Consider the following 14,120-nt stretch of genomic DNA (forward strand, 5'->3'; position numbering starts at 1 on the left):
GGATAAACTGTTTTCTTACCCATTCTCCAAAATGTATTTATGGATTTTATCCAGGTGTTTTTCCTCACTTTTTTCCCCCGTTAAAACAATTTCCATTATCTGTGTTATCTGCTGCTTGTCCTGGGCTGCTGAACTTTGTCAGAAAAAAGTTATGAAAATACAGCCTGGGCCTGCTAAAAATTCATACTCTCTAATATCTATTAGGCCTTCCTTAACATGGTTTCCGTCTGTAATAACAAGCATTTATTTAGTGTCTATTCTGTGCCAGGTCCTGACAATGTAAAGATAAAACTGAGTCCTGCCCTCAAGGAGTTGACTTAGTACTTAAAATTCTTTTACTTACTTTTCAATTTCCTGCCATATTCCCCCACTACATCAGTTCCAGACTTTTTTCTCCCATTCAGGCCCCTAAGGGACCCAGTCTCCAGAGGCAGAGGTAATGTAGTAGACAAAGTACTGGGTTTGGAGTCAGAAAATTTGGGCTTGAATCCTAATTCTGCTTCTTCTCCCTTGGACAAGTCATTTAACTCCTCTGAGATTCAGTTTCCTTATTTTAAAGTAAGAAGATTAGAACAGATGAGGCTCCTTCCCAGTCCTTCTGTCCATGTAGTCTTAGCAGACAGTCTCTTCTAATTACTAGCAGTGTGACCTTGGGCAAGTCATTTTATCTCTCCAACATTTTTCCTTATCTATAATATGGAGATTGTAGGGGCATTTAGGTGGCTCAGTGGATAGAGCACTGGGCCTCGAGTCAGATAGATCTGAGTTCATATTCAGCCGCAGAAACACTTCATAGCTCTGTGACCCTTGGAAAGTACTCTGTCTGTGTCAGTTTTCTCATCCTTAAAATAGGGATAATAATAGTACCCACCTCCCAGGGTTGTTTTGAGGATCAAATGAGATAATAACAGTAAAGTGCTGAGCACAATGCCTGGCACATAGCAAGTGCTATGTAGAAGTTATTATTATTATTAAACAACTGATAAATGCTGAAGCCAACATTAGAATCCATGGTGTTTTCATAGTAGCGTAATGTTCTTCCATAATAATTTTCAAGAGTACTAGATTTGGAATCGTCACCTCTAGATTCAACTTCTACCCCTGTCACTTGCCTACTATCTGACCAGTGAAATTCACTTCATCTCTTTGAGGTTCAGTTTTCTCATCCGTAAAATGGGGAGAATGACACCTACCTCACTTGGGTGTTGTAAGGATAAGATGAGAACAATGGGTATATTTTACAGTACTTCTTAATGTATTGCATACAATTGTTATTAAATTCCCCTGTTTGTCTACCTTTCTATATCAAAACGTCTCTGTAGCCACATTATCCTCACCAGTTCCATTTTAATTAACTCATATTTATTCCCCACACCTCTCCTCTTTAAAATTTCTCTCTCTTTATTTGACTGGTACCATCATTCTCAAAATTACTGAGAACCATGATCTCCAAGTCATCTTTGAATCTTCCATCTCCTTCACCTCATATAGCCAATCAATTGTTAATTCCTGTCATTTCTGCCCTCAAAATCCTCTTGTGTCTGTTCCCTTCTTCACACTCAGCCATCCTTGTTTTCTCTTCAGGTTGTTGTAATAACTACTTCACTGATATTTCTGCCTCTAATTCATTCTCTTCACCACTGCTCTAGCTTTTTGTTTTTTTCTTAGAAACTACTTTAACCATCATACTCCCTCTGCTCGAAAACTTACAGTGCTTCCTCACTAAACACCAAGTAAAATATATATTTCTGATTCCGGAATTTAAGACCCTCCATAATCTGGTTCCTGTCTATATTCCCTGACTCATTTCATATTACACTTCTTCATGTACTTAATACATTCCAGCCAAAATAGATGTCTCTCAGTTATGAAGGACTTATGATGAAAAATGCTGTCTACCTCCAGAAAAAGAGTTGATGGTGTCTGAATGCAGATCAAAGCATATTTTGTTAAACTTTTTCATTTTTCTCATTTTTCTGTCTGTTTTCTTTCACATGACTAATATAGAAATATGTTTTGCATGACTGCACATGTATAATCTATATCAAATTGCCTTCTCGAGGGAAGAAGGAAGGGAGAAAAGAAAAAAACTGAAACTCAATTTTTTTTTAAAAAAATAATGCTAAAAATTGTTTTTATATGTAATTGGGAAAAAATTTTATAAGAAAACAAAACGGACTTCTTATCTTTCTCTTTCCTCTCCCCAAGTTTTTCATTTACTCTGAACCCTAAGCCTGAAATTTCCTTCCCTCTTCTTGACATCCCTTCCTTCAGTGCCCAATTTAGCTTCTTCATTCTCTGTGAACCCTTCTTTGATCCCCCTCACTCATTAATCCACTGCTTTAGATTGATCTTAACTTCTTACAGTGTTTCATTATTCATTCATCATACTCTGCTCAGATCATAATTTGCAAAAATGTCTTTCACATTCATTTCAATCCAATAAATATTTATTAAACATTATTCAGATATATATAGTAGATGCTTAACAGATATTCAAATAAAATTACAACTTCTATTATCTTATCAACTCCTTAACCCCTTGAGGCCTTGGTGTCTATCTCTAACCTTTGACCACTCTACCTTTCAATGTCAACTGTCATCAAGTCCAACAACATTTTTTAAAATCAGTCTTCATTCTCTTTGTTTTCTCTGCATCATCACTGACATTGAGTTTGTACTTGATAAATGTTTACAGATATTTTTTGTTAAATTGAAACGTTTTTCCCTTACTTTCCATACCACTACGGTATCCTGATTCTCCTCCTACTTGTCCTCTCTAATAGTCAGTTACTAGCTTCTCTTCTTAACCTGTACCCTAAATATGCATGCACTCTAAGGGTCCACCTTCATTCTGGTTTTCTTGCTTTGATGTCCTCTTTCCCTCAAAGACTTCATTTATTGTGAAAGCTTCAACTTTGACATATAGATGTGAAATAAAATAAAAAATAAATAAAATAACCCCAAATTCTAATAGCTTCCTTTTCATTCTCACTCCTGCCAGCCTAATTCAAATTTTCATCATTACTCCTATAGCACTGACTCTTAGAATGTCATCTCAAAGCTAATTTTATTTTGCTTCAAATAAAGGGAAGAGTATGAAAAAGAAAACAAAAAATAAACCCAAGCATCATCTGCTAGTCCCTTGTATTAATGGTCATGTCAGTAACATTTCCTGACTGTCTGTGTGCAGAGCATTGTAATAAGTTCTGAAACGGACATAAGTATTAGCAGTCAGTCCCTCCTCCTGAAGATGATTTTTTAATAAGCTGGAAGAGTCAACTCAAATGAAAGTGTGAAGAGCAAGTTAACAGGAGTACATGGAATATATTTACTTATATTCTGAAAGAATAATCAAGTAGTAAATAAAGTGATTGAATTTAGATGGTATCAAGTTGATGACAAACTGATAATTTTCTTTTTCTGTATTTCTTCTCTATAGTCATTTCTCTATTTAGCCTGGTACATGACTATGTCTGTCCTTGGACATTACAATAACTTCTTTTTTGCTGCACATCTCCTTGACATTGCTATGGGATTCAAGACATTACGTACCATCTTGTCTTCAGTGACACACAATGGCAAACAGGTAGGTAAAGTTCACTTCTTTTTCCACAACATCTTGAAAAAAAACCAGTGACTTCTTAATTCATATAGATGATTATAAGGACAGCACTTTGTGAAATGGCCAGTCTGGGATTTGTTCTGGTAAATAGTTGTTTGTTCATTTGTTTGTATTCTTCCCAACACAGAACTTTGTAAGGTGACTGTTATATTTATGGTACAGTATCCTTATGCCAGGTTGAATCTGAGTGTAACTGAAAGAGATCTTAGAAATCATTTATTTCATCTTCACTTTATAGATGAAGAAAGTATAAACTGGAAATATCAGGTAACATACTAAAGGTTCACATACCTAGTCAGTGATACAGCCAGGTTGAAAACCCCTATCTCCTGACTCTTAGTCTGTGCTTTTCCTGTTATATCACATCTACTCAACAGATAAAGCAGAGAAAACCCTAAGAAGCTCAGTAGATTTTTAGAGATATGTTCTAATGACATGTTGGATCATTTCAGTTTCCACGATAGCTTAGAATGTTGATGAGTTTCTTGCTGGCATTTTGACTTTGGATAAGTTATTGTTCAACAATTTAATTTCACAAATAGAATAAAAAGGTCAATGAGGGCAGTGCTATTTGTTTTACAGAGAGCTATGCCATCTATTTCCACACTGTGATTTGGGGTATTTACCACATGATATGTATCAGGATCATTTTATATGTGGAGTTTACGGGACAGTTTTCTAATGACACCTTTTGAGTGGAAAAAATGTGATATTTGTAATGACAAAGTAGTGAGACTGGATCACAATATACTGCAGAAATTGGATGCACATCTTAGAACAACAAAGCTGATTAGAACAGGTGCGCAGAGTGTTCTTGACAGTCAAAGAAGCACAACTCAGGAAATTCCTGCTTCACAATACCTACATATGAGTTATAGACCTATTTAAGCCAAGAAAGTTTATAGTTATATTTTATTTGCTGATGCAAATATGCAGAGAACAGATTCCCTAAGAAGGCTATCAGGAGACAATATGTTATTCTAGATTCATCAGAATGAAGTCTGGGAACTGTAATAATAGTTCAAATTACCTAGCATCTGGTGACTTTAAAGAAGAGACTTAAAAAGTTAATCTTTTCAATAGTTGTTAATACTGTTTTCAGTCAATTCTATACTATTCAATACTATTTTCAATCAATTAAGAATCATTAACTAAGCCTTAAGAGCTTGGAATACAATGACAAAAACAAAAAAAAAGGTTTCTGTCCTCTAAAAATTTACCTTCTATTGGGGGAAACAGCATGACAAATACATCTGTTTCAATATAGATATATGTCTGAGATCTCTATCTCTATATCACTGTCTACTGATAGAGATAGCACAAGGTGATTCTGAAGAGGGAAATGAAACTTGTAAGGATCAGGAAAGGCCCTATGCAGGAGGTATTGCTCAAACTGAGCTTTGAAAGGAAACCAAAACTGTTAGTACTTCATGTGGAAGACTAACCTCTGTGAGAAGATATGGAAATGGTAGATGGACTGTCTTATGAAGAACAGGAGGTATACCAGTTTGTCACTGTAGACCCAGGAACTCATAAAGAAGAAGTGTGTGTGTGTGTGTGTGTGTGTGTGTGTGTGTGTGTGTGTGTGTGTGTGTGCACGCACGCACACATTAAAGTCTAGAATATAAATAAAATATAGAACGTATATATGTGTTTCCAAATATCCATATTTTTTTCCTAGCCCAGGGTTTTTACAAATGTTTATTCTCTGAATATTATGCTAAAATGCATAATAAGTTTAAGTGGCAAAAACATTCTATTATACAATGAAATATGTTAAGTACTTTTAAAACGATAAACCACCAGTCTTAACCCTGTTATATACCAGGTACTACACCAAGTACTGGGAATACAAAGAAAGTAAAAAATAAAATCCCTGCCCTCAAGGAGCTCACATTCTAATGTCAATTTGCAAGCAACTGTATACATACAAAATATTAACGTGTAAAATGGAAGATAATCCCAGAGGGAAGGTATTGTAGCAGTAGAGGGAAGTCATGCTATTAGAAAATGAGGATTATTATGATTATGGAATATTGTTTGAAGAGTATATATTATATAGATATGTGTGGATGTGATTTTAATATCTCCAGAAAAACTAGAAATATTAGTATATTAAATTTTCATTATGCTCTATAGTGAAAGACCTGTAGACCCTGTAAAATGATATCTTTAATTGCATATAACCAAAGTACACTTTGTCATCACAGTAAAGAATTAGAAGTAGACTTTTCAAATTCTGACAATTATGTGTTGAACAGGTTCTGAAATCTGATTGAGCCAATAACCTTTTATCTCTTTCACTTTGACCTTTCAATTATATTAACACAGAAAGTGCTAAATTATTTACATTCTTACTTTCTAAATAGTCTTGTATTTTCAAATTTCAGAAACAGAATCAATTGCTGTTAAGTTTATATTCCTCTATTTTTACCAGTCAGAGGGTATGATGTGGAAAGAAATTAATTTTTAGATACTAAATATTCAGCAAAAACTAATATAGTTTTTATGCATATACATTGTGTAAATTGAGACTATACATTGTAAATATGGAAGTATTTCTTTACTAATAAAATAAACTAATAAACAAATTCTAAATTGCAGAAAATAATCCTCATACTTTCTACTTCACAGGGTTGTTGTAAAGAAAGTGCTTTATAAACCTGAGTTTTATATAAATATGAACTGTCATTATGATACTGGACATTTCTGTTTTATATCGATGTTATAAATCAACAATGGATCTCAGTTTGTATGTGAAGCTTAATCTTTTTTCAGTCTGAATGTAGGTGTGCAATGCATTCTCTAGCTAATTATGTAGTCAAGTCTTGCATAAAATAATTTTAACAACTGATTAAAATAAAGGAAAGGAAACTGAAAATAAATCATTCATCATACTCAGGGTGTAAGAGCAAGAGGTGAGGATCATTAATTCCGTTTGCTTCTTGGATGTAAATCCAGTTGTGTGTTCACTACCGTTACTTCCTACCATATGCATGTTAAATAAGCTGGGCAAATGAGTGATGATTTTCACCTGTGTACAATGTATTTTCATTGTTTTATAGCTTGTACTGACTGTAGGATTACTGGCTGTTGTCGTTTACCTATACACAGTTGTGGCATTCAATTTTTTCCGAAAGTTCTACAATAAAAGTGAAGATGGAGATACACCAGATATGAAATGTGATGATATGCTAACGGTAAGCTTATGTACTTTAGGCTAATCTTGAATGGAATTTCCCTATTCACATGTCATGTTACTCATTCTATAACCATTTTGTGTTTCTCATCTGTAGGAAAGTGTGATGTAATTGCTATGTCATTAACCACACAGGAATCAGAATTGTCATTATTCAGGGAAAACACTTGTACTCTGATAAATTTATGGACTAGTAAGAAAAAAAATACTTCTTAAAGTATATGGGGAATATAGTGACAGGTTCAAGGGAAAACTGCTCAATAATTAGGATCTCTAAAAGTGACTTCATGGATATGTTACAGATTTTTTTTTCATGGATAGGCTGAATTAGGTAGTCACTATGATCCCTTCTAATTCCTAAATATTGTTATCAATTACCGATTTCTGAGTTTAGATATAATCAAAAGCAAACTTAAATTCTCATTAATGACTAGAACGCTGTAGAATTCATCTATGACACCAGTGTTCAAACACATTTTTTTTTTAAATTCCATGAAAAAGAAATACAAATTTTCCTGAAAGATTGCTTTAGGATACTGAATTTAGAGTTAGGAGGACTTTGGAAGTCATCTAATCAAACTTCCAAATTTTAAAGATGGAAAAAGATGAGGGCTAGGGAGCTTAAGTCACACAAGTAGTATGTGGCAGAGATATGAGTTGAACCCATATGCTCTGTCTTCAAATCTAGACCTTTTTTCCATAGGACCACATATCTTCAACTGGATGTCCCATAGGCAAGTCAATCAACATGACCCAAACAGAACACATTACTTTTCCCTTACAACCCATCCCTTCTTACTTTCTCAACATTGATTGAGAGTTCCACTGTTCTCCTGTTTCCCAGGTCAACAATCTCATTGTCATTTTCAACCCTTCATTATTATTCAGCCCTTATAAACAATCATTAGTCAGTCCTGTCAACTTTCATATCCATCTCCTTCTCTCAATTCACAACACACCCCAAGCAGTCCATATTATTTCTCAACTGGAATAATGAGGCTGTGCTTCGATGTATCATTCAAGTATTTTTTTTTAAAATCTATATATTCTCTTTTCAGTTGCCCAGTTTCAGTGCTGGAAATTGCTTCAGTTTCCTGCTATCATCCTATCCCATACAGCAGAGACATATTACTGTGAATGTTATTCTGATACTGTTAGATGGCTAATTTCAGTAGTGTAAATACAGTGCAGGAATTACTGTTACATTCTGGATAGAACTGTTCAAGAAGATGGATGTGACCAAAAAAAAGAAAAAAATTAAGAACATCTATAGAACTCCATTTTAACCTGGAATGATGTCATGTTGGTGTCATGCTTTCCTTATCATATCAAAGTCCGCAATGATCCCATCAGATAAGTTTTCTTCCTTTTCATCACTAAAGAGCAGGTTGACTAGAAAGTCAAATAATTGGAAAATGTTGTGCTCTGTGCTGTTGATTTAAAAAAAGACAACTGTGACTATACGTAAGTCTTGGGTACAGCCTACAACACAATCTTGCACTACAGGTTTTAGTGTAAACCAACCAATAAGTATCAGGATAACTTCTACGTGTATAATACTCTACTAGGGGCTGTGATACGGCGTCTGGGTCCATTAGATTGTAACTTACCTGAGGAGACAAAACAAATGTGTATAAGGTAATAAGCAAACAAATAACTGCTATCATAATAAGAACTTGGATTTGTATAGTACTTTAAGGTTTTCAAATCGCTTCATATGTTAACTCACTTGATCTTTACAACAGCCTGTGAAGTAGATGCTATTATAACCTCCATTTTTTAGATAATGAAATGAAAGCAGAAAGGAAGAGTGGAAGGAAAGAAGGACAGACTTATTGAGTGTTTTTACTATGTGGCAGGTACTGAGTTAAAGCACAGAAAAATACAAGCAAAAAGCAAAATAATCTAAGTATTCCCTTTGTAGTATATAGAATATAGAGCCTACATTCTAATCAGGAAAGATAATAAACAAAAGGGAGCTGAAAAGTGAGGAGGGAGAGGTAAGAATGAAAGTACCCGACACACGGCTTGATTTTGAAGTCTAAAAGGTTAGGAAGTGGGCCAAGAATGGAACAGAGCCAGGCCAATCTGGGCCTCTTCACAAAATGGAAGCTGTAGTAGGGATTCCTCATTGGGAGAAGGGGGTAGGCCTTGGAGAGGTGGATTTTATGGTGAGCAAGCTACAATGTGTTATGATACTCTAGGGTAAGCAGACCCTAAGCATTGAGGGAAGTTCCAGGGTAAGACAGTGGTGGGAACGTGATTTTGAACTCTAGAAGATCAGAAATACATCTGGGATGGGAATCTATAAAGGAGTGTCTGGGGAAGGATTCTAATTCCAGTCTCCCTAACTCTCCATCCAGCCACCATAGTGGCATCTGTTGTACTATCTAGATACATAAATTGTGTGATGCTGAAAATAAGCATACTGAGAGTTAAAGAAGGGAGGTATGGAGCAGTCAAAATGATTTTCATGGAAAAGGTGAGATTTGGGCTTGGTAAGATTTGGATAGGCCGAATGAACAAAGAGTATTTAAAGAAGAGTAGAGTGAGAAAAGATACTGAGAATTAGTATGGGACATCTAAGGAGTATTGAGGTTACAAGTTAACTATCAGAGGTTCATGCTGAAAAGCAGTTTGATATAAGGCCGAATTGGTGAAGTGGATGGGGCCATTTTATATAGGTCTTAACATAGGAGTTTGAATCTGATGTGATAAGGAGAGATATTAGAGGTTTTTTAATTCAATTTAATAGAAAAATAAATACTGCTAGGTTGCAGAGTAGAGTGTTGTTCTTGGATGTTGGGTGTCCAGGGCTCAAACCCTGCATCAGACCCTTAACAGCTGAGTGACATTGGATAAATAATAACCTCTTAACCTCAGTTTCCTCACTTGGCAAATGGAAATCAAAATAATACCTATCTCACAGGTTTGTTTTGAGGAGCAAATTAAATGACACATGTAAAACACTTTGCTATGTAAATATTAACTCTTATTAAACAAAATTCATTCAGCTTCTTCTATATGTAAAACACTGTGATAGTCCTAAGGACTTGTTCTTTAATTCTGGTATCCTAAAAATAATAATAATTAGCACATATATGTGGCTTTAAAGTTTACAGAGCACTTTACAAATATTACTTCATTTTATTATTACAAGAACCCTGGGAGTCAGGTGTTATTATTATCCCCGTTTAAGAGTTGAGGAAACTGAGGCAGACAGAACTTATATAAGTGACTTGCCCAGCATCATATAGCCAATAAGTTTCTGTGGCCAGATTTGAACTTGGGTCTTCTTGCCTACAAGTCCAACATTTTATCCACTGAGCCACCACTGCTGTACTATTTTTCTGAAGCTATGCAGAATTGTCCTATTTATTCTTATCTTAAAAAAAAAAAACCCAAACCCTGTAATAGTTGCTAGAATAAATTGTTTATTCTGTTTACTTAGTTTTGCTAAACTTCTAGTAGTTCTTTTGACTCAATAAGTGAGCCAATTCTCATTGTACCCTTTTTCCATGCTACATTTTACATTCATCAGTTATTTCATTCTGTTTCAAACATTTTTGCTATTTTCTGATGATTAATTGAAAATTTTATTTCATAGAAGGATGGAAATAGATTAATGTATTAGCTTAGAATTTTTCAACATAAAATTCATCCTTAAACCAATTAACAGTGATTAACTGCTCACATTTTAAAAGTCAGTATCACAATTAAGTCCTTTTATAGCATTACTGTAACAATTTCTTAAACAAAACTATAAAAACAAAATTTAAAAAAGGGAAAAAAATTGGGCTACAATAAGATTCCCACTTATAACAGTAGGGGTCATACCAGGCTAAGCTTGTGCTCTGGGGGAACCTTAAAGGCCCAGTTTAGTAATACACTGCAGTTATGAAAGATTAATGGGTTGCTTCCAGATTATGCTTCCAGATCAGAGTTGAGGGCAGCAGAATCAAAAGCCATTCATTGTTCATAACTGTACTCCAAAGGACAGAAGGAATACTAGCCTGGTACTTCTAATCTGCCCCACAATTCCATAAAACACATCTTGTGTGATCCATAGTGGTACAAATATCTAATCAGAGGTTTTGAGGAGTGATTAGGGAGGCAATCCTTGTGCCATTCAGACATAATCTTGACAACCAAGCTATGCATGCAAGAATTTGATTCAAAGGGAACTTTTTTTCTGAGGGATGGGGGAGGCAAGATAATTAACTTCACAGTCAATTAGTGCCTTACTGAATGAATTAAAGGCACTTTCCCCTCCACCCTCTATTTTGAATTTGACTGATGACCAACTGTTTGTAGAGGAAATAAAATTAAATTGAAACAAGAGTTGCATTTAGTACAGCTCCATATCTATAAATAAATTTGTTTTTGTTCAGTAGTTTCAGTTGTGTCTCGCTCTTCATGGCTCCATGGGGTTTTCCTGGCAAAGACAGTGGAGTGATTTGCCATTTCTTTCTGTAGCTCACTCTGTGGATGAGGAAACTGAGACAAATAGGGTTATATGACTTGCCCATGATCAAACAGCTAATAAGTGTCTGAGGCTAGATTTGAATTAGAGAAGATGAGTCTTCCTGATTCCAGGCCCAGCATTCTATCCACTGTGCCACATAGTTGCCCCTAAAAAGAAATACATTCAAAATTTCAAATACATTCAAAGATTTACATCAGCCAATATGCTTATTTAAACATGAAAGGAAGGAAAAGGCACATTGCTGACTTTTTAAGAACATGAATAAAGGGCTCTTATATACAAATATATTTATAGCAGTTCTTTTTTTAACAGCAAAGAATTGGAAATTGAGAGAATGCCCAGCAATTGGGGAATGTAAGAACAAGTTGTGATATATTAATCTGATGGATTATTGTTGTGCTGTAACAAATGATGAAAGGGATGGTTTTAGAAAAACCTGGGAAGACCTGTATAAAACAAAGTAAAGAAAAGTGAGCAAAACCAGTAGAACAATCTGCATTGTAACAGTCATATTGTAGATAATCAACTTTGAAAGAATGAGTAACTCTGAGCAAGGCTACAGTTCACCACAGCTCCGAAGGTTGATGAAACATGCTTTCTACCTCCATGTAGATAGAGAACTCATGGATTCAGTGCAGATTGATATATTTTTCCTTTTCTTTCTTTTTCTTACCTTTTTAAAATTTTGCTAATATATGGCTAATACATAAGTTTGTTTTGCATGGCTATATATTTGCAAGAAGTTTTGTTTTTCTTGGGAGATGTGGAGGGGGTAAAACAAAAATTTGGAACTAAAAAATGTCTATGCTTAAAAATAAATTTTAAAAATAAAAATCAATATGAAGCATCTTTGTCACAGTTTTATAGGTAAATAACTGTTCTACAATGAATCAATTAGAAGTTTTCACTTTCCTATGTATAATATTTAAACTACATTTTCCTAAAAATAGATACCAGTGTTCACTATCCAATCCCACTTAACTATTTCACTGATTATCCTATCATCTATCTCTCTATAAGGTTCTGAATACTTGTAAATGGATTTGAATTCCAAAGAGCCAGTCTTGAAATGATGAAGTTGAGGGCACTTCTGATACATACTGTATAGTTTGCAACCATGGGCAAGTCATAGCTTTAGGAAATTCTCTCAAACTCTAAGTTCCCATGAGTTTCTGAAATGCATCAGTAGAGGGAATTTACACAATGGGCATTTCCAACACTGATATAATCTTGGAGCTGTACCAAATGTGAATATACATGCCTGTATGCCTACACATATATCTGACTAAATATCAATTTTGCTTAGCACATTTCAAAGATAAAAGTTAAATGAGGATATGAAAATTCAAAAGAATTTCTCATCAGCAGAACTTGCTTAGCTTGACAGTAAAACTTTCTAAGAAATGGTATGGTTAAGTTTATGCAGCCAGATAGCACAGTGTATAGAGCCTCAGGCCTGAAGTCAGGAAGACTTGAATTCAAATTCAGCCCTAGAACCCTTACTAGCTGAGTGACCCTGAGCAAATCATATCACCTCTGTTTTCCTCAGTTTCCTCTTCAGTAAAATGCACATAATAATAGCATGTACCTCCCAGGGTGGTTTTGAGAATCAGTACTCTTAAAGTGCTTAGTTAGCAATGTGTCTGGCACATAGTAAGAGCTATATAAATGTTAGCAATTGTTGTTGTTGCCATATGTCTACTTATATTTATTTAAAGACTGTCCAACCTTTTTCCATATTATTACCCTAATTCACAATAGGATCTAGTAACACTTGTCTTGTTTTTCATATAGAGCCCTCCTTCTCCTGTCTCCTATAGACTCAGCTCAAACATCACTTCTGCACAAGAACTTTTCCTAATTCTTCCCAGCAACCAGTGCTTCCTTTCCCAAATCACCTTTTATCCCTTTTGTATATAGCATATGTATGTTGAAATTGTTTTTCCTAGCTATGCTCTAAATTTCTTGAGTTCACTGTTTTCATTTTATCTTTGTATTCCTAAAACCTACCAGAATGCTCAGCGCATAAGAGGTGCTTATTAAAGCTTGGGGTTGATTAAAGTCACATACTTTAAATATGCATTGCCTCTGACACATGTTAAATACACAGTACACACATACACACACATTTACCAATGTAAATATGTGCTGTGCCTATAGGCAAGCAATACAATAGTAGATCATATGCTAAGAATGTTTATTGTCAAGCTAAGCAAATTCATTGTGTTAAATTTTATTTTTGAATTGATTTCTATATATTGTTCCACTTAAAATTTATTATATATTATGGACTTTTCATATACATAGCTAGTATATGCAATGAACTATAAGGAATGTCCACATTGTCACCATTTTTAAGCAAAGGAAATATTGGAAACCCATCCTCTATAATGCATACATACCATTTATACACATGTTGCATGGGTACCTATATGAATATATATGAATAATCCAATTATAGAGATTCTTTTCTTTTCTCTCTTTTCTCCCAAGACCACTTTCTCTCCGCAGTCTGGATGTATTCATATGTGTGTTAAGAATGCTTCATTGCTGAACCTCAGCACCAGCACAAATAAGTTCTTTCCATTGTTTTGTCAATTTGGTCTTTTTATTCCATCCATTATCGTTAAGTATAAATCCCACCCCACCCTAGTTAAGTAGAAATATCCCTACCCTGGTGTGAAGTTGTTTCTGTGTACTATTGAAATGTGGCAGGTTTTGTGCTTGCAGAATTGGACAAATGAGGGGCATGTTTGAAGAATACACATGGGCATGTATGCATAGATCCAGATGCTTAGTTTTAGGATAAG

At 34.8% G+C, this 14,120-nt stretch overlaps 1 protein-coding gene across 11 annotated transcripts in view; it reads left to right on the top strand.

Moving 5' to 3' along the window:
* Positions 1-14,120, top strand: part of RYR2 (ryanodine receptor 2) — an 826,096-nt gene that overhangs the window by 784,142 nt on the left and 27,834 nt on the right. For all 11 annotated transcript variants that reach the window (XM_072637850.1, XM_072637853.1, XM_072637851.1 and 8 more), the window contains 2 exons: positions 3,443-3,589; positions 6,691-6,825. In XM_072637850.1, coding sequence (XP_072493951.1) covers positions 3,443-3,589; positions 6,691-6,825 — 282 coding nt within the window. The remainder of the gene's footprint in view (positions 1-3,442; positions 3,590-6,690; positions 6,826-14,120) is intronic.

The sequence above is a fragment of the Notamacropus eugenii genome, chromosome 2, assembly GCF_028372415.1.
Source record: "Notamacropus eugenii isolate mMacEug1 chromosome 2, mMacEug1.pri_v2, whole genome shotgun sequence".
Taxonomy (NCBI): Eukaryota; Metazoa; Chordata; class Mammalia; order Diprotodontia; family Macropodidae; genus Notamacropus; species Notamacropus eugenii.